The sequence below is a fragment of the Cavia porcellus genome, unplaced genomic scaffold (assembly GCF_034190915.1).
Source record: "Cavia porcellus strain 051 isolate PalLab524CR breed Dunkin Hartley unplaced genomic scaffold, mCavPor4.1 scaffold_17, whole genome shotgun sequence".
In the NCBI taxonomy this organism is placed as follows: Eukaryota; Metazoa; Chordata; class Mammalia; order Rodentia; family Caviidae; genus Cavia; species Cavia porcellus.
The window spans coordinates 66,731,830-66,757,959 of record NW_026947500.1 but is presented as its reverse complement, the minus strand read 5'-3'; the positions used below and the strand labels follow the sequence as shown (position 1 = coordinate 66,757,959).

At 52.4% G+C, this 26,130-nt stretch overlaps 2 protein-coding genes across 2 annotated transcripts in view; both read left to right on the top strand.

Annotated features, from left to right (window-relative positions):
- Notch3 (notch receptor 3) overlaps positions 1 to 8,052 on the top strand; it is a 31,219-nt gene extending 23,167 nt beyond the window's left edge. Inside the window, exons 29-33 of the mRNA XM_063228547.1 lie at positions 182 to 344; positions 1,684 to 1,988; positions 2,408 to 2,555; positions 4,862 to 4,959; positions 6,150 to 8,052. Of these exons, the coding sequence (XP_063084617.1) occupies positions 182 to 344; positions 1,684 to 1,988; positions 2,408 to 2,555; positions 4,862 to 4,959; positions 6,150 to 7,205 (1,770 nt within the window). The 3' untranslated portion in view covers positions 7,206 to 8,052. The remainder of the gene's footprint in view (positions 1 to 181; positions 345 to 1,683; positions 1,989 to 2,407; positions 2,556 to 4,861; positions 4,960 to 6,149) is intronic.
- An 8,554-nt stretch (positions 8,053 to 16,606) lies between these two features.
- Positions 16,607 to 24,678, top strand: LOC100731785 (olfactory receptor 10T2-like). The gene is made up of 2 exons (XM_003461778.1): positions 16,607 to 16,672; positions 23,701 to 24,678. Exons 1-2 carry the CDS (start codon positions 16,607 to 16,609, stop codon positions 24,676 to 24,678), a joined length of 1,044 nt encoding a protein of 347 aa, XP_003461826.1.
- The last annotated feature ends 1,452 nt before the right edge of the window (positions 24,679 to 26,130 follow it).

Here is a 26,130-nt window from a genome sequence, read left to right as displayed (position 1 = left end):
TTCTTTTGCCTTTTTGAGGCAGGGTCTCACTGTGCAGTCCAGGCTGGCCTTGAGCTCACTTTATAGCCCAGGCTGGCCTTGAACTCACAGGGATCCTCCTGCCTCAGCCTCCCGGGTGTTGGGGTGACAGGTATGCGCCACCGTGCCCAGATTTTTCCCCCCTACCTCCTTGTCCTTCCAGGTGGAGGAGCCCGGTGTGGGCGCCGAGGAGCCCGTGGATTGCCGCCAGTGGACCCAGCACCACCTGGTGGCCGCGGACATCCGTGTGGCCCCTGCCATGGCTCTGACGCCACCGCAGGGCGATGCAGATGTCGAGGGCGTGGATGTCAACGTGCGCGGCCCAGGTCAGGGTCCCTCCTGTCCCCCCTTCTCACTTGGGCCGGGTTCTAGTGTGTTCCTCGAGGCTCCCATCTGCAAATGATAAAAGCCCGATTTTGAGGGGTTTGAGCAGAACAAGGCATTCGTGGTCAGGTGGCCGGATTTGGTTTTCTGTTCTCCACTGATTATTTTTTCCCCAATCCTGGGGATGAACTGGGGGTCTTCACCCTGAACTACTGCCCAATCCTTGTTTTTTATTTTGAGCCCGGGTCTCACTAAATTGCCCAGGCTGACTTCAAACTTGGATCCTCCTGCCTCGGCCTCTCAGAGTGCTGGGATCGCAGGTGTGCATCTGCATGTCTGTCTTCCGCTGAGACCGGAAGCTTCTGCTGAACCCTGTTTTTTGGCTCTGGTGTTATAAAACCTTCTTCCTGCTGAGTAGGATGGTTCATACCTGTAATGCCAGTAATCCTGGCTACTCGGGAGGCTGAGTCAGGAAGGTAGCGAGTTCGAGGCCCGTCTGGGCAGCGTGGTGAGACCTTGTCCCATGCCAACCAATTGGAACAAAAAAACCAACTTTGTGCAATGGATGCCTGTAATCCCAGCACTCAGGAGGCTGAGGCAGGAGGATCACCATGAATTTGAGGCCAGCCTTGGCTTCACAGTGAGTTCAAAGCCAGCTTGAACTACATAGTGAGACTATTTCAAAAATCCAAAAAATAAGCCACGCATGGTGGCATAGGCCTGAAAACCCAGTATCTGGGAGGCTGAGACAGGAAGATCACTGTGAGTTCAAGATCAGTCTGAACCACATAGCCAGACCCTGTCTCACAAAAACAAGTCAAAAATAAAGTACAGGGGCTGGGGATTTAGCACAGCGGCATAAGTGCCTGCCACAAGTGTGTGGTTATGAGTTCGATCCCCGGTACCGATAAAAAAGGAAAAAGACCAAAAAAAAAAAAAAAAAATTGAAAAATAAAGTACAGTAAAATAAAATAGCTCAGATTTGATTCATAATGCAACCAAACCAAACCAAACAACACACCTCAGCCAACCTCAAAATGCTTTCTGATTGGACAGAGAGTAGGGTCACCTGCACATCTTTGAGCCATTCAGGGGCCAGGAGCTAGGCCGGGTGCATTGCGGGTCCGCCTGTCTCTGGCCCCCTCCTGGGCTGGCAGTGAGCCTTGGGCTCTAAGTAGGGCTTGAGGCTGGAGTGTGGGGTGCAGGAGGTGCCCTCAGGAAAACCAGGAGAGGTTCATGCCCAGTGGAGCGCTCCCTGCCCCCGAATATCGCATCTCAGTGTGACCCCCGGGAAGGGCACCTGGCTGTGCCTTTGTGACCGCTTCCTCCTGGTCCCCGCAGATGGCTTCACCCCGCTCATGCTGGCCTCCTTCTGTGGGGGCGCCCTGGAGTCGGTGCCCGCAGAAGAGGAGGAGGCGGAGGACACGTCTGCCAGCATCATCTCCGACCTCATCTGCCAGGGGGCGCAGCTTGGGGCGCGCACCGACCGCACGGGCGAGACGGCCCTGCACCTGGCTGCCCGCTACGCCCGGGCCGACGCTGCCAAGCGGCTGCTGGACGCCGGCGCCGACACCAACGCCCAGGACCACTCGGGTCGCACCCCGCTACACACGGCCGTCACCGCTGATGCCCAGGGCGTCTTCCAGGTGAGGGGGGCTCTCCGCTCGGGCTGGAGCTGGAGGTGTCAGGTCTGCCCAGTGGGGAGCCTGAGGTCGTTTTGATGATTTGGGTGATGAGGTCAGATTTAAGCATGATGTTTGCTGAGAATGATGGGACCTGACTTAGGGTCTTTTTTAATTTTTAATTAATTAATTAATTTATTTTTGTATTTGTTTTAGACAGGCTGTCTCTGTGCAGTTCAGGCTGGCCTTGAGCTCATTTGGTAGCCTAGGCTGGTCTTGAACTCACAGCGATCCTCCTGTCTCAGCCTCCCGAGTGCTGGGATGACAGGCATGAGCCACCACGCCTGGCTTAGATCCATTTCTAATTAGGACGCTGTGGATTTGCCCTGGGCTTCTGACCCCTCCTGGGCCTCTCCGAGTCCCCCGCTGTCCCTCTCTCCTAGATCCTCATCCGGAACCGCTCCACAGACCTGGATGCCCGCATGGCTGACGGCTCCACGGCGCTGATCCTGGCGGCCCGCCTGGCGGTGGAGGGCATGGTGGAGGAGCTCATCGCCAGCCACGCCGACGTCAACGCCGTGGACGAGCTGGGTAGGAAGCTGTGCCCGGGTCGGGCCCCCCTGGAGGCCGCGCTTCCCAAATGCTTTGCTGACCAAACTTACTCCACTGCCCCCTGCTGGACCTTAGCCACGGAGTCACCTGCAGAGCGGTCCGCAGCTGCACCTTGGACCACGTGGCCTTTACCCACAATGCAGCACGGCTCCGCCTAGGGCTGGATCAGCCTGAGCCATGGGTGTGTGTGTGGGTGCACTGGGAACCCTCATGCCAAGGGAAATAAATCAGACACGCGTTGCGGTGGTATCCGTGGCTTCTCTTGCATGGGAAACCCAAAGTATAAATTTTTTTTTTTTAACGCAAATCAGGGGCTTCGGATTTAGTTTAGCTCAGTGGCATAAGCGTCTCCCTGGCAGGCACCAGGTCGTAAGTTCAATCCCCCGTACCAAAAACAAAACAAAACAAAACAAAACAAAACAAAACAAAACAAAACAAAACAAATGAATGCAGTACAAGTTTTCCTAAGTCTGACGCTGTGCTACCCATAAGTTCCCCTAGTTCTTTTGTTTCTGGTTTTATATTGAAAGGCCTTTGATGGCTTTGTGTTCTTGAGGCTTGATTTCTTTCTGTGCCTTTTTTGTGGGTCATCAGACTTCTTCTCAGGTGTCTACTGGGTTTCTGAAGTGAATCTTGTTCTTCGTGACGCATGAATGAATTCTCTTCCCTGCCTTTTTTTTTTTTTTTTTTTTTTTTTGAGGCAGGGTCTCTCTGTGCAGTTCAGGCTGGCCTTGAGCTCACTTTGTAGCCCAGGCTGGTCTCGAACTCACAACGATCCTCCCGCCTCAGCCTCCCGAGTGCTGGATGACAGGCGTGCGCCACACGCTTGGCTTTCCCTGCTGTCTTACTGCACATTTATTTTATGGCTTAAAGGTTTGGTGACAACAGGAATCAATGCTGGTCCTCACCAAAACACTGCCGCGGTCCTCGTTTCAGTAGGAATGCTTTCTTTCTGTCTTTCTTTCTAAATCTGAACGTTTTTATTAGTACCTGTTTGCAGAATATAATGATGACATCCAGACCTGTCTCGAGCCTGTGAGTGCCAGACATCTGCCTGCCTCAGCCTCTCCAGTGTTGGGATTACTTATGTGCACCATGCTTGGCTTTTAAAATCTCTTGATGGTTTCTTTGGAAGCACCAAAGTTTCCATTTTTCTTTGCATTCCTAGGGATGGAACCCAGGGCCACCGGGGTGACAGACAAGTGTTATACCAGCGAGCTTCCCCGCTGGCCCCGAAGAGTCTGATGATTTACAATTCACCTATTTTGTTGTTGCTTTGTTCCTAGTATGTTTGGTGTCCTATCTCTGAATCCTTTGCCTAATTCAAGACCCTGCAGATTTATTCCCATGTTTTCTTCTGGTGGTTTTGTAGTTTGAGTTTTTGCACTTAGATCTCGGTTTCGTTTTGGGTTAGCTTTTTATATGGTGGGAGATAGGGGTTCAGCTTCAGCCTGTGTTTTCTGAGACTGAGTTTCAGGATGCAGCCCAGGCTGACCCTGACTTGAGGTGACCCTCCTGCCTCAGCCATCTGAGTACTGGCAGGATGGGTGGAGCCACCATGCCTGGCTTTTTCCACCTCATTTTTCAGCTTGTAGAGAGGCCGTTGTCCAGCACCGTTGGTGAGCTGGCTCTTAGTGAGTGAGTTTGGTACCTGTTAAGCCTAAGCTAATTAATTTGTTTTTTATTTTTTGCAGCTCTGGGGGTAGACCCCAGGGCCTCGCAGTGCTAGGCAAGCATTCTACCACTGAGCCAGCCCCTAGCCCTTCTTAGAAAGAATTATCTTTTTCTTATTATCAGTACTGGGGATCAAACTCACGACTGCCTGCTTGCAAGGCAGGTGCTTATGCCGCTGAGCTAAATCCCCAGCCCTAGAAAGAATTATTTCGATAAAAAAGTGGAGCTGGGGATGTAGCTCAGTGGCATAGCACCTGCCTGGCAAGTGTGACTTGTGACTTTGATTCCTGGTACCCGAAAAACCCAAAAAACAAAAACAAATCTTGCTAAATGGGCCAGGCTGGCCTGGAACCTGGAACCCTCCTTCCTCAGCCTCCTGAGCAGCTGGGCATGGGGATGGGGCCCACTGAGCTGTTTGGAGTTAAAATCTGAAGAGACCCACGGGACTAGTGGACAGCTCAGTCTAGGGTCAACCAAGCGCGGTCCACACGGTGTCCCTGTGTTTGAGGTTTTGTGTGTTTGCACGCATGTGTGTGTGTGTGTGTGTGTGTGTGTGTGTGTGTGTGTGTATGTCTGCCTGGGTCTGACCTTCACCCCTGCACCCCCTCCAGGGAAATCCGCCTTGCATTGGGCTGCAGCTGTGAACAATGTGGAGGCCACCCTGGCTCTGCTCAAAAATGGGGCAAACAAGGACATGCAGGACAGCAAGGTGAGCGCCTAGCACAGGCCCTCAGGCGGCAGGGGGGGAGCGCAGGGTGGGGGTGGAGCTCAGAGGGAGGGGGCGGAGCTCAAGGGGTGGAGGGGAGCGCAGGGCAGGGTGTCCGCTCCTGCAGCCTGCATTCCTCTGCGGTGGGCTTTTGGAGCTGTCAGCTTTCCACAGTGGAGGGAGGACAAAGTGGCCAGGTGACCTTTGATTCATGGACTGACTTCTTTGAACCCATCTCCTGGTCTGTAAAGTAGAGGAGCAGAGGTACCGGTTCTGCGTTGCATCCCTGAGCTAATGTGCTTGTAAAGTGCTTAGCAGAGCCCTGAGAAGGGGTCCCTGCGAGGTGGGTTGTTTAAGAACCATGGCCAGGTGGTGTGATATCATCTCATTTTCCAAATGGGAGAAGTGAGACACGGAGGCTTGCAGGGATCAATCCTAAACTAATTTAAAATTCCAACCTTTTATGGGCTGTGGATATGTTTTACTTAGCTCTTGCTTTGCACGCCTGTCATCCCAGCACTCGGGAGGCTGAGGCAGGAGGATCAGTGCAAGTTCGAGGCCAGCCTGGGTTATAAAGTGAGTTCAAGGCCAACCTGAACTGCACAGCTGAACCTTCTCTGAAAAAGACAGAAAAAAAAAAAAAAAAAAGAAAGAAAGAAACATTGTATTAAATTATCCTGTATTTGGTTGACTGAAGTGTTTAATTTTTTTGGTACTAAGGGTCAAACTTGTGACCTTGCACTTGAAGTGTTATTTTTTAAAAAAAAAATTTACTTACTTCTTGTAGTACTGGGGACTGCATTTAGGGGCTTCTCCACCGAGTTTTATCCCCAGCCCTGTTTTGAGATGGGGTCTTATTAAGTTGCCCAAGTTAGGCTACAAATTGAGATCCTCCTGCCTCAGCCTCTCAGAGTGCTGGCATGACAGGCGTGCCCTGCTTTGACTGAGGTTTTTGATGCCGCTGCTGTCAATTTCCAGCACTTGGTGAGCACCCTCCCGCCTCACCTGCTGGGTGAGGGACGGAGCCTTACCTGGTTTTCCTCAGCACAGCCGATCCAAGCCAGGTCTGCCAAGCTCTGGGCTTGCAGTGTCTTAGCTCCTGGCCTCTCCCGGGGGCTGGAGACTTGGCTGAACGCAGCTGAGGGCCCTTGACTGACACAGATGGGCCCTGTCCCTTGTCCTTCCCGCCCCAGGAGGAGACACCGCTCTTTCTGGCTGCCCGTGAGGGCAGCTACGAGGCTGCCAAGCTGCTGCTGGACCACTACGCCAACCGGGAGATCACGGACCACCTGGACAGGCTGCCGCGCGACGTGGCCCAGGAGCGGCTGCACCAGGACATCGTGCGCTTGCTGGACCAGCCCAGCGGACCCCGCAGCCCCCCCGGCCCCCATGGCCTGGGCCCCCTGCTCTGCCCGCCCGGGGCCTTCCTCCCGGGCCTCAAGACAGCCTCGTCGGGGCCCAAGAAGAGCAGGAGGCCCCCTGGGAAGGCGGGGCCCGGGCCGCAGGGGCCGCGGGGCCGGGGCAAGAAGCTGACGCTGGCCTGCCCGGGGCCGCTGGCCGAGAGCTCGGTCACACTGTCGCCCGTGGACTCACTGGACTCCCCAAGGGCCTTTGGCGGACCCCCTGCTTCCCCTGGCTCTTTCCCCATCGAGGGTTCCTACGCAGCTGCTGCTGCCACTGCCGTGTCCTTGGCCCAGCTGGGTGGCCCTGGCCGGTCTGGTGCCCTGGGCCGCCAACCCCCCGGGGGCTGCGTGCTCAGCCTGGGGCTGCTGAACCCAGTGGCTGTGCCCCTTGACTGGGCCCGGCTGCCCCCACCGGCGCCCCCTGGGCCCTCCTTCCTGCTGCCCCTGGCTGCAGGCCCCCAGCTGCTCAACCCCGGGACCCCTGTGTCCCCCCAGGAGCGGCCCCCGCCTTACCTGGCAGCTCCGGGACACGGGGAGGAGTACCCAGTGGCGGGGACCCGTGGCAGCCCCCCCAAGGCTCGCTTCCTGCGGGTCCCCAGCGAGCACCCATACCTGACCCCGTCCCCGGAGTCCCCCGAGCACTGGGCCAGCCCGTCCCCCCCTTCCCTCTCAGACTGGTCCGATTCCACTCCCAGCCCGGCCACGGCTCCCGGGGCCACGGCCACGGCTGCTGCAGCCCTGCCGTCCCAGCCTCACCCACTGTCCGTCCAAGGCTCCCTGGCCCAGGCCCAGAGCCAGCTGGGGGCCCAGCCCGAAGGCACCCCGAAGAGGCAGGTGTTGGCCTAAATCGCTCCCCCGTCCCTGGACCTTCGTCCTGCTCCCTGCCTTCCAGGCCCAGCTGGGTCTCTGCCCCAGCCTCAGTCTCCCTTTATTTATAACAGACGGGGCTGACGTCCATCCTGTCTTCCGAGGAGTCTGGGGAGCCTTCTTTCCCCCTAGCTCTCGACCCTCTCCCCTCATTTTCTCACTCTGTATGAGTGGGCAATTATTTTTTTGTTTTTCTTTTTTTACATTTTGTATAGAAACAAATTCATTTAAACAAACTTATTATTATTATTTTTTACAAAATATATCTATAGGGAGAAGCTCCTTCCCCTGGACGCCCCTCAGGGGCCCCGTGGGGCTGAGTCCTGGGCCCGTTCGGCCGAGCTGGATCCTGTGTACCGAGTACGCAGGCATGAGCGGGATCCCGTGTACCGAGTACACGGCCCTGGTGTGTACCAAGTAGACACCCTTGGGCGCACCCCTGGGCCCAGGGTTAGGGGAGACCTGGGCGCCTCCCTCCCACCCCCCACTTCACAGCATTCCAGTCCTGTGGGTCTGCAGCAGGAGGGTCCTTACCCCAGACCCTGGGTCCCCTCCCTTTGGGAATGGGGGGCAGCAGGAGGGGATGGATCAGGGGAGGTGTGTGCATTCTGTGCCCCCCCCCACCCGTGAGCTGGGAACTGTGGCAGGGTGACTCCTGCACGGATGGCACCTTCTGCCCCGTGGCCCAACCTCCTAGCAGATTAGAGGTATCTGTAGGCTATTTTTGTAATAGGGCTTCCGGTCACCACCCCTGTGTAGCTGAATCCCAGCCCTGAGCTGTACAGCCCCAATTCCTCACCACCTAATAAAGGGATAGTTAACACTTGCCGCCATCTGTCTGCTTCTGGGAAAGATGGGGAGGGGGCGTGGCTGGGCTCCCTCCATTTCCGCCTTTGGAAAAAGACTCCACGGATTGGATTGGCGTGGTCACCTGACTGAAGACGAGCCAATCAGATTCTCTTATTGGAGAACCATTTTTTTTTTTTTTTACGAAGACTTGTGGGTAATTCTCAGTTGTTGGGCTTTTAAGGGTGTGGGCTGACTAAGAAGTAGTTGTAGCTGGGTTGGAGGAGTAGCTCCGTGGGTGTGGTGCTTGCCTGGCACGGGCCAGGCCAGGGGATCGTCGTTAGCATTGCAAAACAAAAAAGAGCTAAAAAACTACCCACTCTCCAAAATTCACCTTTTTTCCCTGTTTCTTCCCTCCCCACTCTTGCCCACCGCTTTAGTCTAAGTCACTTTTTTAGGTTTTCTCTTTTTGAGTCAGGGCCTCACTATGCAGTTCAGGTTGGCCATGCGCTCACTTTGTAGCCCGCGCTGGTCTCAAACTTGCCATGATCCTCCTCCCTCAGCCTCCCAAATGCTGGGATGATAGGCGAGCACCACCATTCCCGGCAGTCTACCTCACTTTCTCACTGCTGAGGAAAAACCCCAAAAATCCAACAAAAAATCAATCTGACCCCCAAAGTAAAGAGACAAAAGGTTTATTTTGTTCACAGTTTGTGGTGGTTTCAGTCCATAATCGGCTGACTGGGAGGCCGGGTGGCGTGGCATAGGGGCGTTGCACAGAAGAAACCATCCATGGCACGCAGAAGGCAGCGGAGCAAGCGAGGGGCTCAGCCAGGCCTTTCTGCCCCTTTTTATCCTGTGTGGAGAGCCAGGATCAGGGCAGGGGCCACAGCAACCTGTGGGCTGTTTGGTGGTCACTGCCTGTGTCTTAGCATTGCACCATGAATCAGTCACGCACTCTGAGGAAGCCCCAGCTACCGGCACAGGCTTTGGGGGACACCAGACAGGAGCCAGAACACCTCTCTTTCGCTCCCCTTCTTTTTCGTCCCTTTTCCTGTTCTCCTCTCCTCCCCCTCCTCTTCTCTCCCCTTCTCTCCCCCATCCTCCCCTCCCCTCTTCTCTCCTCCCTGTTGGGCGCAGGCGCTCAACACACCCCGCCCGGAACGATAAGACCACGTCAGCTTCTGCAATGCGCTACGTCCCTCTCCAAACTAGCCAACCCGTGTGCACCTCATGCTCACTCCGTATTCGCCCCGTGCTGACTCTGTGGCAACCCCTGATTGGCCACAGCTGGGTATAGTAGCCAGAGCCTGCGTCCCATTTGAGCCCTGCTTCCTCGTGGCAGCCCTGGTGGCAGCCTGTGATTGGTCACGGCCGAATATATAAGCCAGAGCCCGCGTCAATAAAGCGGCAGTTCCTGTTACCACCTGAAGCGTCTCCTGTTTCGTTGGGGCTGCGCCGGTCACCTCCCTTCCCCTGCCCTCCCCTCCCCTCCTGTCTCCTCCCCTCTCCTCTCCTCCTCTGCCCTCCTCTCCCCCTCCTCTCCCTCCCCCTCCCATCCCCCTCCCTCCTCTCCCCTTCCTTCTCCTCTCGCTCCTCCCCTCCCCTCCTCTCGCTCCTCCCCTCCCCTCCCTTTTCCTCCCCTCCTCTCCCCTTCCTTCTCCTCTCCTCTCCTCCCCTCTCCCCTCCCCTCTCCTCTCACCTCCCCTCTCCCCTCCTCTCCAATCCCTTCTCCTCTCCCCTCCCCTGCTCCCCTCCCCTCCTCCCCTCCCCTCCCCCCTCCCCTCCCTTCTCTCCTCCCCTCCCCTCCCCCCTCCCCTCCCCTCCCTTCCCCTCTCCCCTCCTCTCCAATCCCTTCTCTTCTCCCCTCCCCTCCTCCCCTACCTTCTCCTCTCCTCTCCCCTCCCCTCTCCCCTCCCCTCTCCTCTCCTTTCTCCTCTCCCCTCCCTCTCCTCTCCCCTCCCCCTCCTCCCCTCCTCTCCCCTCCCCTCCTGTCTCCTCCCCTCTCCTCTCCTCCTCTGCCCTCCTCGCCCCCTCCTTTCCCTCCCCCTCCCCTCCCCTCCCCTCCCTCCTCTCGCTCCTCCCCTCCCCTCCCTTTTCCTCCCCTCCTCTCCCCTTCCTTCTCCTCTCCTCTCCTCTCCTCCCCTCTCCCCTCCCCTCTCCTCTCACCTCCCCTCTCCCCTCCTCTCCAATCCCTTCTCCTCTCCCCTCCCCTCCTCCCCTCCCCTCCCATCTCCCCTCCTCTCCCCTCCCTTCTCCTCTCCCCTCTTCCCCTCCCCTCCCCTCCCTTCTCCTCTCCCCTCCCTCCCCTCCCCTCCCTTTTCTCCTCCCCTCCCCTCCCTCCCTCCCCTCCCTTCCCCTCTCCTCTCCTCTCCTCTCCTCTCCTCTCTCCTCTCCTCTCTCCTCTGCTTCCCTCCCCCATCTCATCTTTTTTCTCTCTTGACCTCCACCTCAGGGTTTCTCCCCTTCAGTGCTACTGGTTTTTGGGACCAGACTGTTGTCCTCTGTGGGGAACTAACTGGCCTGTGCCTTATATCTCAGGCATGTGCCTGCCAGATACCAGCAGAACCAGCTACTCAGCCACAGCCACTAAACAAGATCCCAAGCCCTGCCAGTTCCCCTCAGTTAGGCAGAATCACCCAGGTGGGACCTCCGCACCCCTAATCACTAGGGCAAAGTCCTGTGGGGCCTGCTGGCCCCTCTCCCTCTCCTTCGATTCTCTGGCTGGGAGAGATGTTAGGGCCTTTTGCAAGATGGCCAGCTGTGTCCCCCGGACCACACTGCCAGGCTGCTGAATGCGTTTTCCCCTGCTGTGTAGCACTGGAGGCTTTCAGATGTACAGAAGTGGGATTTCAGTGGGAACAGCTGGGCGGTGTGCACTGGCTTCTCCTGTGGCTGAGTCCTGGAGACAGCGCGGTTTTAAATTTCTTACCTGTCATCTCTTTATTTTGCTGTGCTGGGGTCAAGCTCAGGACCTCAAACATGTTACGAGAAGTCCTTTATTTTTTTTCCTTTTCTTCTTTTGTTTTGTGTTAAGACAGAGGCTCCCTGTGTAGCCCAGGCTGGCCTTGAACTCCAAGTGGTCCTCTTGCCTCAGCTTCCCAAGTGCTGGCATTGCAGGCAAGGTTCAAATTCACTCATCTGCCCTCTCCCTATTTGTTGGGCAGCTGCTGTGTCCGGACAAGTTGTTGGGAGCAGATGAATTCTTCGTAGTCTGAGGCTAGGTTTTACTTGTTTTTAATCTTTGACCTTTTCATAAATGTGCAGTGTGTCAGTTACTTTTATGTTGTTACTGGGATGGAATACCCAATGCCCAAAATGAAGGAAGGAGAGGTTTATTTTGCTTACAGTGTGTGGAGGATTCAGTCTGTAACCAGCTGGCTCCAAGGCAGGGTGCATGGCACAGGGGCCACCGTTCCTGGTGGAGGAAGACAGCAGAGCAGCAGGAGCAAAGTGGGGAGAGCCAGCCTCCCCTCCTCCTTACACTGTAAGCAGGCTCCCTGTCCCAGGGCGGGTGCAGGCTCACCTGGCTCTGTGTCCTTCTCCTCTCAGGCTGAGGGTGTTTGGGGGAGGCTACCTGGGCCCTGCTGAGTCTCTTTAGTTAAGTTGTAAACTTTTCAATTGACATAGTGCATCAAGCATTAGTGCAGAAGTACGTTCTTGGTGCACTTTTTTCTTGAGGTATCAGAGTTTGAACCCACATCCCCAGCTCCTTGAAAGTTTTGCTTTTAAATTTAAGACAGGGTCTTGTTATTTTGCTGAGAAATTTCTACCACCCACTATTGTAATTGGTTGCTGTTAAATTCTGCCTTCTGTGGAGCTTATCAATCGTTTGTGTCCCCTCTTTGAGGTGTCTTCAAGGGAACTTTTGTCCATTTAGGAAACGGAGTTGCAGATGGACATGGTTGTACATACCTTGTAATCCCTGCACTCTAGGAGGCTGAGGCAGGAGGGTCACAAATCTGAGAGAAACCTGGGCAACTCAGTGGCTTTGGGAGATCTTATCTCAGAATATCAAAATATCAGTTGGAAATGTAACTCAGCATCAAGGCCCTATGTTCAATACCTAGTACCCCCCCCCCACAATATGCTCAAAGGTCCTGGGGTTCAATCCTCCAGGACTGAAAAAGTTGAGTTGCTTTGTTCCCTGACTGTCAACTGTGAGAATTTGGTATATATTCTAGATTAAAAAGTCCCTTCTTGAGCCAGGTGTGGTGGCTCATGCCTGTAATCCCAGCACTTGGGAGGCTGAGTTGGGAGGATCGTTGAGAGTTCAAGACCAGCCTGGGCTACAGTGAGCTCAAGGTCAGCCTGAACTGCATAGCAAAACCCCATCTCAAAAAAGACAAAAAAAAAAAAAAGTCCCTTCTTGTGTCTAGGGATTCAGCCCAGTACCTTTGCACTGAGTTATATCCCTAGCCTTGTTTTAAAATTTTAATTTTGAGACAGGGTCTCTCTGAGCAGCTAAATGACTGAGGTGGGGTCCATTCCCGCCCTCCTCTCTCAACGCCTCACAGGGCAGAGATTGCAGACCTGGACCTCCTTGCTCAGCCACAGAGACATTGTTTCAGATATGTGATCTGCAAATATTCACCTTGTCCAGCTTTTCTTCTCTAAAAAGCATCAAAGGTGGCAGGTAGATAACTGGCTACAGAGGCTCCCTGAGATAGTCAACTTAGAATTCTACATAATGCAGAGTACAGAGCCCCAAACAGAGGGAGATGAATTCTCTTGTCCCAAGAAGAAATTAAGGCGACTTGCTGACCATCAGAGATCCCACTGAGACTTGTGAGGTCCTGCAGCTTCGACTCATTAGAGGTGCAGTTACATTGAATTCGGGGGTCAGTGAGTGGAAAGGAGAGCTGAGTTGTCAGGGTGCCTACATCGACCTGTGGTGGCGAGTGGAGCCATTCCACAGAAAGGGGGCTTTGGCAGAGGACATTCTGGGACCCGGCAGGACTGGCAAGTACAAGGAGCAGCAGCGACTTCAGTCAGTTGTTCCCTTCCCAAACGGGATTGGTGGAGTGAGCTAGGCCTGGGTCACGTGACCTGGCTGAGAACCAATAGGTTATCTGAGGTCAAGTCTCTACAGTGGTGGTGCACAGAAACCACACTAACCCGGTGAAGGCTCAGAAGTTTGACTGACCCGGAGGGAAGGTGGTGCAAAGTAACACAGTGCAGGTCACAGCAGCTTGACTGACCCGGAGGGGAGGGGCCAGCATATACTGTCCCTGTCTGCAACTCACTAGCACATGGCAGTGGGAAGGGTCATCTAGCCAGCGCGTTTCATAAGAATTGTAACCAACAAGGAAAGAAACTGGGGCCTCCTGGAAGAAGCCAAAAAGATGGGAAGAGGAAGCAACAACAAAAAGTCCCCAGGCCCCAGCCCTGAGAACATTGACCCGGAACAGGTAAATACAAAGGAGAATGAGAACAGCAAACATGCAATATCAAACATGGCACCAGTGGACATAAACAGATATATTTGGGACCTCATAGACGAGTTAAAAAGTGAGATATTTAGCCAAATTAAGCAAGATATAAGAAGATTAATAAAAGAGATACTAAGCACCCCTCAAGCAGACACAGACAGAAGAAGGGAGGAACTCAAACAAAGGAGAGAACCATTTGGTGAAGAATATAAAAAAATATAGAATACATGAAGCAGATTCAAAGAGATCACCAGGAAATTAAAAATGCTATGGAAAGATGGGAAATCTGCTTGCAAGAAACTAAGGATAGATTATCTAAACTGGAGGACAGTTTTGCAATGTGGGAGTATGAAAGGGAAAACTTTTTAAAAATAACAAGGAAACAAGCAGTAACAATACAAAGGCTAGAAGATGACAAGAGGATCTATAACTTGAAAATAAAAAATGTGAATGAAGAAGCTGGGTTACAAACAAAGGAACTACAAAGGTTATTCACAGAAACAATTAAGGAAAACTTCCCAAACCTAGGAAAAGGAAATGATATTCTGATATATGAGGCATACAGAACTCCAGCCACCTACAACCAAAACAGAGCTATACTCAGGCAAATAATAATCAAGATCCCAGAAATTCAGTATAAGAAAAGAATATTAAAAGCTGTTAGAGACAAGAAACAGATAACCTATAGAAGAAGGCCCATCAGAATGATGGCAGACTTCTCGACACAAACCATCAAGTCAAGAAGAGGCTGGAGCAAAATATTCCAAGCCCTGAAAGAAAATAACCTCCATCACAGATTGATATATCCTGCTAAACTGTCTCTAGAAATTAATGGAGAAACAAGAGGCTTCCAAGACAAAGAAGAACTTGGGAAATTTGCAACCACCAATACAACTCTACAGAGAATACTGCAGGGCATTCTAGAGAGAGAGAAAAGTACTAGGATTCCAGGAACAGAGGCAGAGAAGCCTCAATGAATGGAGCAGAAAACAGAATGAAGAAGACAAGCGGACAACTGATGGCAAAAAAGAGCATAACAGAAATGAGGCAGAGAAGATTTTATTCAAAACTGATATGATTGATAGTATCAAGGTGAGAGTATAGGCAACTACACTGAAGATGACAAGACTCTACAATACACATTCTGGTCTGATAACTGTCAGTTTTTGAAGTTCTATACTATATACAAAGTTGTGTTTTTATTAACACTGTTATGCACTGATATATTCAATTATACTATGCCTGATGATATAGCCAATTCTATTGGAGATAACAACAGACAACACAAGGAAACATGGTAAAACTCTTTGTACAACGGTCTTATATGTTTATTTCATTTCATGTGTTTATAGGAATATGTTTTGTTTTGCTTTGCTTTGTTTTGTTTCTCCCTCTAAATATAGAAAGGATAGAAATACTTGTTAAGACTCATGCATGTGTAGAATCTATAAACAGTATATTAGAACTGATCTTATGACACATGATGAAATGAACAGATACTTTGAAGAAAAAGAGACACTAAAAAAACCAGTGCTGATCCTGAAGTGTCACAGTGTGAAACCCAGCAATAGTACTGTTCTTTGTTAAGAGTGATACGGAGCCTGCTTGGGTTTATTCAATCTCAACATAATTGAAGATATGGATAACTGCATGTATGTTTAAGTGTATAGGGTTGATAAACATTTTTCTAAGTTTTTGTTGGATAGTTAAACAGAAGTGGTTGGTCTCACTGTTTGAATCCCCACTTTACATGCTCCACTTTAGTATCTTGAATAACTATTTGTAAGAAGACAGTCTGTAATCATCAACTAGTGATTTCTTACTGTTTATATTTTCTTTGAAATTATGTATTATTTCTTCCTGTTTTCTGTTTTGTTTAGTCTTTCTTTAAATTAAATTTTTAAAAAAGACACTACAGTCCCCAGTGCTAATCACGGAGTGTCGTGATGTGAAATCCAGCAATACTATTATTCTTTGTTCAGAAGGATTTTAACCTGCTTTAGTTTGTTTAATTTAAACATAATTGAAGATATGGATAACTGCATGTATGTTTAAGTGTATAGGCTTGACAACCATGTTACTAAGTGTTTTTGGACGGTTGAACAGAACTGTTTGCGGTCTCACTGTTTGAATTCCCACTTGTTCTGTTTTTGTACCTTGAACAACTATTTGTAAAACGACAATATGTAAATATCAACTAGTGATTTCTGTTTATTTTTTTCTCTGAATATATGTATCATTTCTACTTATTTTCTGTTTTGTTTAGTCTTTCTTTACATAAAATTTTTTTAAAAAACATCTCATGGAGACTCATGGAGGTAAATCACTTCCCACAGCGAGCCTATAAAATTAACGAATTACTCGCTTCCAAAATTCGGAGGTGGCACAGGCGCAGAATGGCCATTTCCATTCCTAAGGGAAGAAATAGGCAAAAACAGCAAAACCCAACAGAAAACAGAGGACATGGCTTGGAGCTGCTGTTCCTTTGGTCTCCCCTTGCAGGTCAGGCTGGCCTTACCTCCCTGTGCTCCTGCATGACACTGCACACAGTGGCCAGCAGCCTGCAGTCTCTGGGCTCTGAGGACCAGTGGACTTGCGGGGGACAGCGGAGATGGGGTGACCCTGACATCTCAGGACCCTGGGGATGAGACCCAAGCCTGGATAGCAGGGTCTGACAGCACCACAAAGAAAGGTCCGGGCCGCTCTTCCTGAGCGGGGCTGTGGGCAGCACTGGGTGGCACAGGGTGGAGCCAGGGAGCCGGGGGAGTTCCCCCCACTGGGAGCCTCAGAGCGTGGGACTCAGTTTCCCCCAGGGAGGAAGTCCCTGTTTTCCCTGCCCCAGCCCTGGGGGCTCGTTAGCGGCTGGGGTCCCCGGGGTGCGGGGAGCCTGGCGCTCAGCACCTCCCTTCCAGGCCCAGAGCCATGGCACCGTGGGTACAGGAAGAGCAGGGTCCTCCTGGGCATGGTGAGTGGGACAGGAGCCTGGGCCCTGCTGGGCCTGGGACAGCGGTACGCGGTGCAGGGCCACAGATTCTCCCCGGGAGGAGAATTCCGGGCATATCGGGAGCACAGAGGGTTTCTTAGGCAGAAGCCGAGGGTGGCTTTGGGAGGAGCAGGCGGGCTGCAGAGGGAAGGCAGACGCTGGATTCCTGGACTGGGAACATGGGCACCTCCGTGGGACCCCAGGACACAGAGGCTCAGCCCTGCAAACCTGCAGCCCACCTCACGGTATGGTTCTGTTTGCTTGCTTGATTATTTTTGAAAAAGTTATTGGTAAGGAATCCTCCTTTGGATTCTCTCCACCTATGTATTTATTTATTTATAATTTATTCTTTTGTCTTTTTTCAGATAGCTGGCCTCTAGCTCACTTTGTAGCCCAGGTTAGTCTCCAAGTTGCAAAGATCCTCCTGCCTCAGCCTCCTGAGTGCTGGGATTACGCCTGGCACCACCTGACTCCTTATCCCAGGACCAGGCCCCTGCTCCTCACTTTCTGGGTTAGGTGGATCTAGTGACTCTCAGGATTCCTGAGGAATTTAGGTTGTACAGGATCTGGCAAGAGAGGAGCTCGGGGGAGGTCGATGCAGGGCACCTTGGTGCCCTCTGTGGGGTCCCAGAAGCTGCATTCTTCTTAAAGGTACAGGTTTTATTTATGATTTTCCTGCCCCCTCTCTATCTTATAATTCTTTTGTCCTGCCTCGGGCTGGGGAGGCTGGGGGATCCCGAAGGGCAGGTGGAGTCTCTTGGGGACCCTGAAACGGCCCCTCCACCTCCACCCCTGCACAGCCCAGACCTGGAGTGTGGGTGAGGGTGCCTGGTGCAGGAGTATTCTGGGGTCTGTGCCCGGCTCTGAGCAGTGCGGGGAGGGGATGTGAATGGCCACTTTCTCTCTCTCTCTGTCTCTCTCTGCCTCTGTCTCTCTCTCCCCAGGGAAGGCTCACAGGGGCCAGGGCAGGGATTGTTACTTGTGGGGGCTTCCCAATGATAAGCAGGGGGACAGGCAGGACCCGCAGCCTCCTCTCTGGATCTCCCACCTCCACCCTTGGGTGCCGGCTCCTCTCCGGAGGTCCCTTGGGCCCTCCCCCACTCATCTGCTGGGTGGGTCCCTGAGCCCAGCACCCGTTGCCCACTGCACAGCAGCCCTGGGCTTTCCTGGGTGTCTGCAGTGGGCGCGACAGCCCTGTGTCCAGGGGCAGGTGAGGGTGGCTGCTCTGGTCCCCTGACTTCCCGGGGATTCAGCTCTGTGCCCAGCTGGAAGGGTCAGGATTTGACACCCACATGGGCAGAGCCAGACTCACAAATCAGAGACTCTCAGTGACTGCCTGGTCGAATTCCAGCACCTTCAGGCTTCCCTGATTTTTTCTGCTTGTCTCTGTGGGTCAGCACTGCGGCCATGGCCACTCCCTGACCTCACAGCACCTTTGAGTTCCTGGCTCAATCTCAGGGTCCTCAGCTGAGATGCAGATAGTGTAGGCCCCTGCCTTGAGCTCCCACCTCTTCTCGTCCAGGTAGGAATGATACAGAGATCCAGGCTCCTGACCTCAAAGCTGGACCTCACTGTCCTGATGGTCACTGACTGTGTGTCCTGGGCCCAGGGTTTCCGCTCTATGTAATGGGCACTGGCCCTGCAGGTATTGAGCTCCCCGTCGCTGGAGGGGTACAAGTGCAGCCTGAATACTGTGGCTGAGTTCACCCGTCTGCTGCGGGGCCAGTGAGGGTGTTTCCTTTCTGCTCTCCTGGTTAGGTGCCCAATGTGGTCACGTCCTGCTGTGGAAGCCCCGGACTGTAGTTACGGAGCCCTCTTGTAGATGGCACCTAAGGACTGGGCCCCTCAGGCTTCCTCCAGATGCGTCGCTTTCTCTGGTCTAACTATCGCCTGCCCCTCTGCTTTCTGTCCATCTTTGTTTAGTGTCCACACCGAGAGTGGTCAGGTCAGAGACTGAAAACTTTAACTGCAAGAGCATGTTTTTTTACAAGTGTATTTTGCACTGAAACAAAGTTGTCTCTACTCTGGGATTCACTTGTTAAAACAGGATTGATTGAACCCCTTGAGGATCAATTAAAGTTTCCTAAGAGGAAAAAATCCTTGGAGGAAAATTTACCTTTTCTGTTGAGCAAAATGCACACTTAATTCAGAGGTGCTGGGACCTGCAGGAAAGCGTGCAGGACCCTTGCATGCGCAGTCGTGGAGTTGGTGCCTTAAATGCCTGCTGCTCACAGCACGCAGACAATTCCTCTCACGCGATCACTGATTCTCACAGACGGGACTTTCATGGTGCCGCCTGCAAAAGGCTGGTTTTTACATCCGACCCTTAGCATGCTGCTTCTTGGTGTTCAGGATCTTCACACTGAGCTTCAGCTCCAGCTGGTTGTTAGTTTAAAGGGAATAAAGCAGAACAATAAAAGGAAAGAGAACAAAAAGGCGGGGACACATAGAATCCCACAGTAGTTACTATGTTGCACCTTGTTAGCCTCTAAATGGTGGCTGAGACCACCTGCTGTGGGCTGCAAAGAGAGCCAGACAGTGCCAGCCCCAGGCGGTTTCTTACTGCAGTTGTTATGATCTCAGCCGCTGTCCCCCATCAGCTGGTTGCTTGCTGGGTGGGGAGCGGTGGGGCTTGGCTCTTCCCTCTCGGCCCATGCACGGCTGTCTGGGGGTATGTGGCCCCCTTTCCTGCTTCTCCCTGGTGGCAGGGCCACTGCTGGTGCACAGGGGCTGTGTGGCTTTGTTCTTCCATCCCCAGCTTTTAAAAAATTATTTGCATTTTCTATTTTGAGGCAGGATGTTGCAAAAGTGCTAAATTACCCAGAGAGGGCAGGAATGTGTGATCTGCCCGCCTCAGCCTCCTAGACTGTGGCGATGACCACCATCGCTGCCTGAGGTGACCTCTTTCGAAGTGGCCGGGCAATGGATGTGCGAGGAACAGGGAAATGGAAGCCTCTACCAGGAGGCGAGGGTGGCGGGTGGGTGACCTCGGCCCCTTCAGCAGGGGCCAGCTCTCAGCCTCCAGCCTTGATCAGTGCCAACCGAACAGTTGAAAAACGCTGACTTTAAAAAACTGAAGTGCAGCCTACGTGGGCATCACGTTAACTCCCAAAGGTGGGCGATGCATGTTGCTGAGGACCCCACACAAGGTGCAGATATCGCCTGGCTCTGTAGTTTCCAGATATTTTTCCTACCCGAGGGAACCCCGTCCCTCATGTGCAGGCGCTGCCCACCCCTTGCCCAGCCACAGGCACCACTGCCCCGCTCCTCTCTGCAGATTTACCCTGCTCTGCAGATTGCATGAGCAGGAATTCTTACAACGCAGGGTGCTGTGGCCCCTCCTGTCCCTGAGCATCCGGTCGCAGGTCCATGGGAGCCACACTGAATCAGAGACGGATTCTTGACACAAAGAGGGGAGAGAAAATCATGGTGTAAGTTTCAAGGAACAAATAGTCCTTACAGTGAAGGTGCCCTGTGCTCAGTGCCCTGAAGAGTGCTCCCTCTCTCGGAGCATACTTGTCCCATCTTTCCTGCCCCTTTCCGGAGCAGTTCAGGGAGTCCTCTTTCTGGAGAGTGTTTGTGAGCTAACTCAGGCCATCCAGGGAAGGCAGTGCATAAAAACCCGACTGTGGTTCCCCACCCCCCTTATTCAGGGACCTGACACTTGTGTGAGAGTTCTGTTCTTCCTTAGGGTTAGAAAGATCAATGAAGTGCAATATTTCAAATGGATTCAGTATCTAGAGGCAGCCACAATGACACACAAAAAAAGAGTTTCCACAAGCCTGGTGTGGTGATGCATGCCTGTAAACTCAGCACTTGGGAGGCTGAGGCAGGAGGATCACCTTGAGTTTGAAGCCAATCTGAGCTACATACTGAGTTCCAGGCCAGCCTGAGACTCTGTCTCAAAACAAAAACATAAAAACAAACAAAAAACCCAAAAGACTTACAGAATATCTTCAGAAATTGGAAAGAAAGATGCAGTGAATGAGTTAACACCAGGGCGGACTGTCTAGAGGGGAATTAACAGCAACGCGTGTTTAATGTGATCAGTCATTTAAATGTCAGAGGTAACTAGTATCAGTCACAGCTCGTGCACCGTGACCTGTGGCACCTCACTTTATCCGCTCATCAGCTCCTGGACATTTGGGTCTTTTGTATTTTTGGTGTCTGCTAATGGTGCTGCTGTGAAGGTTTCTGTCCTTTTTGTTCCAAAGCTTTTCAGTTCTCTGGGGCCGCTACCTAGCAGTGGAAATGCTGGGTTGTACGGTAACTCTGTGTTTAATTCTGAGGAACCAGCTATCTTGTTTTAACTTGCATCTCTTTGTCTTAAAATTTAAAAACCACTTGTTTCCTTCTGGTGTTGGACATTTGCATTTTCTCCCTGCTCACTGTCCCCTGGAGTGTCAGAGGACCACAGTGAACCCCACCCTAACTCTCTCCTGTCCCCTCCCATCCCCAGGGGTGAAGCATCCCCATAGCTGGGGCACAGGCTGATCCTAGCTTACCTCCATTTGTACACAGTGCTCTGGGGGACCCCGAGATTCCTTACACATGGGGCTCCCCGCCCTTCGTGGGTCCCATGTCTGTGTAGCAGTGACTCAGGTGTGAGCTTCTCTGCAGGAGGCCATGCCATGGCCACCGGCAGAGGCTGCAGCTTGGACACACATGTGCAGGACAGTCCTATACATGGCCGTGAGCTGCCTGCAGCGCTGCACAGGTCCTGGGGTGGGAGAGGAGGACACAGCCATGGCCAGATGCCCGTTCAGGGAGCCCCGCCCTCCCGCCTTGCTGGCTGGGGAGCTCTGTGAGCCAGGAATTCTGTGTGTGAGCTTGGACCTCAGGTCAGCATCAGGGCATGTTTTCAGTGCAGGCAGTTAGGGCCCATGGATTGAACTGTTGTTAACTTACTTTTTGCACTTTAAATCATCTGTCACCGGGTATGTGGATGTTCCATTGAACTCTGCAACTGTTAATAGGTTGTCCTTTTCCTCTCTCTCTCTGTCTCTCTGTCTCTCTCAATGATTTGTAAGCATGGTATCGTGGTGCAGGTTTTTAAGCCCAGTACTGGGAGGATCACCATAAGTTCGTGGCCAGCACGACATGCATAGTGATTTCAAGAGTGGCCTACATAGCCAGGCCCAGTCTCAAAAAGAAAAAAGAAAGAAGATTAGTATGTTCTAAGAATAAAAGAAAGAAGAAATGTTGTTAGGATTAGAATTGTTTTGTTTTGGTGTGTGATTGTTTGTTTACCCATGTTTTGAGTCAGAAGTGTCAGTGTAACGTCAGTGACTCTTTTTGTCCATGAGTCTTCTCTGTAATCAAGGGTCTGCTGTTCTTTACTCGAGGGCTCTGACATTCTCCCTGCTATCAGTGGTAATAAGCCCATTCCGAGACCTTGCTCAGGGCTCTCTGCTCAGTCTCCATTTCTTAGGTCTGAATTTCTTCATTAGACTCTGATTTCTTGGTTCAGGGTTCATTTTACTTTTTTTTCTGAAGATTGCAAGTCAGCCTTTGTGTCTGTTGGTGGTTCGTGCATCTTTGGGAAACTCCCTGGAGTCTCTGTCCTAAACCAATGCCCTTTATTTCTGCTTGTGCTGCATCAAGTTTGGGAAATGACCTCCCGAAGGTCAAATCTGCCTCCTCCTCCTTTTCTTGTTGATGTAAGGTTTCATTGAAACACAGCCATGCACATTCATCTCCATATTTTCCATGGCTACATTCACATTAGAATGACAAAGAAGAGCAGGTGCCACCAAGACTGACAGCCAGGAGGTCACCATACTGGCTATCCAATTCTGTGCAGCAAACATCAGTCACACAGGGCCAACTTCCTGTGTCAGTGCTTCCTGCTTCCTGTGTCAGCACTTCCTACTTCCTGTGTTTCTGCTTCCTGCCTCCTGTGTTTCTACTTCCTGCTTCCTGTGTCACTATCTTTGTGGAAAGACAGCATCCATCCCTCACCCCCTTTCCCACCTATTTTGGTCTCCCATGGTCCCAACTGTTCTTTTCTTTACAACCAGACCATCTCTGGACTCCTGCAACCATGCATTTTATTTATGTATTATTTATTTAGCAAACTCCTCCTGACTTTTTCTAATTTTCAGTGTTAAAATTTGAAGTTCATTTCCCAAGTGAAAATGTCAACCAGTATTTCAAACGTTGACAGAGTTATCCTCAATTTCCATCTTTCTGTCCCTGCTGATCAATGTTTTTTTGTGCACACAGTCAAATGTTTTGTTCTTCCACAGAAGGGTCAGCAGTTTGCAGATGGCCAGAGCAAGCACTAGAGGGCAGAGAAGGCGGGCTGTCTTGTTCCCGCCCCTGCTTTCAAAGGAGGTGTTTCTGGAACTCAGGTTGAACTGAGTTTATCTAAACGGATCCTTTCTTCTAAATTACAGGCTGACTTTAATTGATATCCTGTAATCATATGTATTTATCTTGTCAACAACATGAGGTTTTAAAATATGCAGGCACAGTGGAATGGCTAAATGGATCTAATTAGCACATGCATTGCTTCACAAAGCATCTTTTGTGCTGAGAACTCTTCAGATTGACTGTTGGTACTTTCCTGCCTGCAATGCACTGATGTGAACTGCAGTGTCCAGTTGGACAATAGATCTCTTTGTGTTTCCTTGTTTTATTGGAACAGGGGTCACTCTAGATGTGGGCTCTCCTGGAACTTGTGATCCTCCTGCCTCAGCCTCCCTGTGTGTGTGCTGGGGTTTCGGGTGTGCACAGCCAAGCCTGACAATAGATCTCCTTAGTGTACCCAGCTGAAAGCCGGTCACCTTTGGCTAACGTCCCCCTAACTGCCCACCTCCCTGCTCCTGGTAGTGAATATTTTGCTTGCTATGAGTTTCGCTCCTTTAGATGCCACACGCGTGAGCTGGAGCAGTGGCTGTGCTGGCTCATTTTATTTAGTGTCATGTCCTTCAGGATTATCCATGCTGGTGGGAGTGCCAGGATTTCTTCCTTTCTTTGTTCCTCTGGTGATGCAGACCTAGTTTGCCTTAGCTACCGAGAACAATGCTGCCAAATCGTTAGAGTGCAGAGGTCTCGATATTCCGAGTCTGCTGGTTCACGCTGTTTATCATGGGGCTGAGGTTTGGACCAACGCTTCCCAGGATTTTCATACCTGTGGAAGGGACATTGTCTGGGTGGTGCTGGGAAGGAAATTTCTCAGCATTTCCGAGAGCTCTGTCCTGTGCTGAAGAGACGGCTGAGTCTTCTGGCTGACGCACGCCCAGCAGGCCCTCCCTGTGTCTGCTTGCAGGCTGCTGAGAGGCTGTGGGGAAATGGGTCCCGGCTGGTGACTGAGTTCGTGCTGGTGGGATTCTCCCACCTGCCCCACCTGAGGATCACCCTCTTCACGCTCTTCTTCCTCACCTACCTGGTCACCCTCAGTGGCAACGCCACCATCATCACCGTCATCCAGGCGGACCGGACCCTGCACACGCCCATGTACCGCTTTCTGGCGTTGCTGTCTCTCTCGGAGACCTGCTACACGCTAGTCACTATCCCCAATATGCTGGCCCACCTGCTGACGGAGCGCCACGCCATCTCCGTGCCGGCGTGTCGGGCCCAGATGTTCTTCTTTTTGGGCTTGGGATGCAGCCACTGCTTCCTCCTCACCCTCATGGGCTATGACCGTTACGTGGCCATCTGCTGTCCCCTGAGGTACTCGGTGGTCATGAGACCCACCGTCTGCCTCTGCCTGGGGGCCGTGGTTTTCTGCTCCGGGTTCTCGGTGGCCATGATCGAGACCTGCATGATCTTCTCCTCCCCCTTCTGCCGCGGATCCCGCGTGGAACACTTCTTCTGTGACATCGCCCCCGTGCTCAGACTCAGCTGCACGCAGAGCACAGGCCGGGCCCTGGGCATCTTCTTCCTGAGCGTCCTCGTGGTGCTGGCCTCCTTCCTGCTCATCCTGCTGTCCTACGCCTTCATCGTGGCCACCATCCTGAGGATGCCCTCGGCCACCAGCCGCCACAAGGCCTTCTCCACCTGCGCGGCCCACCTCACCGTGGTCCTGGTGCACTTCGGCTGTGCCGGGGTCATCTACCTGCGACCGGATTCTGGGGCCCATCCCGAGCGGGACCGCCTGGTGGCCGTGTTCTACACCGTGGTGACTCCGCTGCTGAACCCCGTGGTGTACACCCTGCGCAACAGGGAAGTGAGGGTGGCCCTCAGGAGGACGCTGGCCCGTGGCTGCGGGGCTGAGCAGAGAGGACCCGCTGACCGTCATTCTTAGCACACGATGTTCCCACGAACGTCTCCCTCTCCTGCACTCAGTTTCTCCACCCGGGAAACAGTAGCAGCGCTCGGACCAAGTGCAGCGGGCTGCTGTCTAGCAGGGCCTGGGAGCAGCATGAACTCAGCAGAGCCCAGCTCCTCCCAGCCCTTCTGGGCTGGACTTTGCTTCTGGTTTTCCGGTCGGCAGTGCCTGACTCTGACCAGTGGAGGGCGCCATTGAGTCGGCCCCGATTGGTGCACTGGGTAGAGTAGGTTAGGCCAGCTGAGCAGGACCAGGGCTGCTCCCAGCGGCCCTGTGTTTTGTCTAGGAAGCCAGGCTTTGTGTGTCCTCCTGTTAGAGTTCCACACTTAAATGCCATTATTTGTTCTATTAGCTTCCAGGTCCCTTGTTTTTTTCCTCTCTCTGTCTCTATGTCTTTCTCTGTGTGTCTGTCTCTTTCTCTCCTACTGGGGATTCAATCCAGAGATTTCACACTGAGCTACATCCCCAGACCTTTTACTTTTTAAATTGTGACCCAGGGGCTCTCTAAATCACTCCCGCCAGAATTGAAGTTGTGATTCTCCTGCCTCAGCCTCCCAGAGTGCGGGGATGACAGGTGTGCAACTCCACGCCAGAGTCTCTTGTGTCCATAATTGCTTTGCTTGTAGCTGAGAGAAATGAGAATAGGGATTTAACTTTTTGTTCCTTTCTGCAAAAAGAACATTTTCTACCGTTGGGGGCTTTAACCATGTTTAAGTGTGAAGTCTGATAGTGTGAATCCCTTTCACAACTCTGTGCCAGCATCAGCATCATCTCTGTCCAAAGCTTTCCCGTCACCCACAGGCACTGTCTTTGTACCCGTCAAGCAGTAACTGCCTGTTTCCTCCTCTGTGGTCCCTGGTAAACCCCCATCTACAGTCTCCACAGGTTTACAGCCATGGAAGGGGAGCTGTACCCTGTATGTTTCTTTTTTCCCCGTCTCATGGTGGGGATTGAAACCAGCACCCTGCACATGCTGGGCAAGCACTGTGTCACTGAGCCCCAGCCCAGCCTTTATTCTTTGGAGACCAGGCCTGCAAGGTGGCCTGGTGGCTCTGGGCGCAGGCTCCTCCCGCCTCATCCTCCTGAGTGGCTGGTGAGCAGCCCTCCCCCCACCCAGGGCTGAATATTATTTCATGGCACAGATGGAGCACCGGGGCAGGAATTGGGTTGTTTCCTTCTCTGGGCTGCTGTAAGAAGGGCGTGGCGAACACCAGTGTATGCAGCTATGGCTGATCCCCCTTTTCAGTTCTTCCCACGTCACTGTGCTCGTGCTGCTTTTTGTTTTCTGGTGCCAGGCATCAGACTCAGAGCCACGTGCTTGCCAGGTGGCACCTGTGCCACTGAGCCGCATCCTGCCCTCACTGTGCATTTTGGCTCGGTGGTGGCCTGGAATGTTGAGATCATAAGGCATCAGTGTGTTTAACATTT

What these genes read in the sequence shown, in the direction of transcription:
- LOC100731785 (XM_003461778.1), top strand. Translation starts at nt 16,607, where the DNA reads ATGGGCACCTCCGTGGGACCCCAGGACACAGAGGCTCAGCCCTGCAAA. An exon ending in AACCTGCAGCCCACCTCACG is followed by an intron (nt 16,673 to 23,700) that starts GTATGGTTCTGT and finishes GTCTGCTTGCAG; the next exon opens with GCTGCTGAGAGGCTGTGGGG.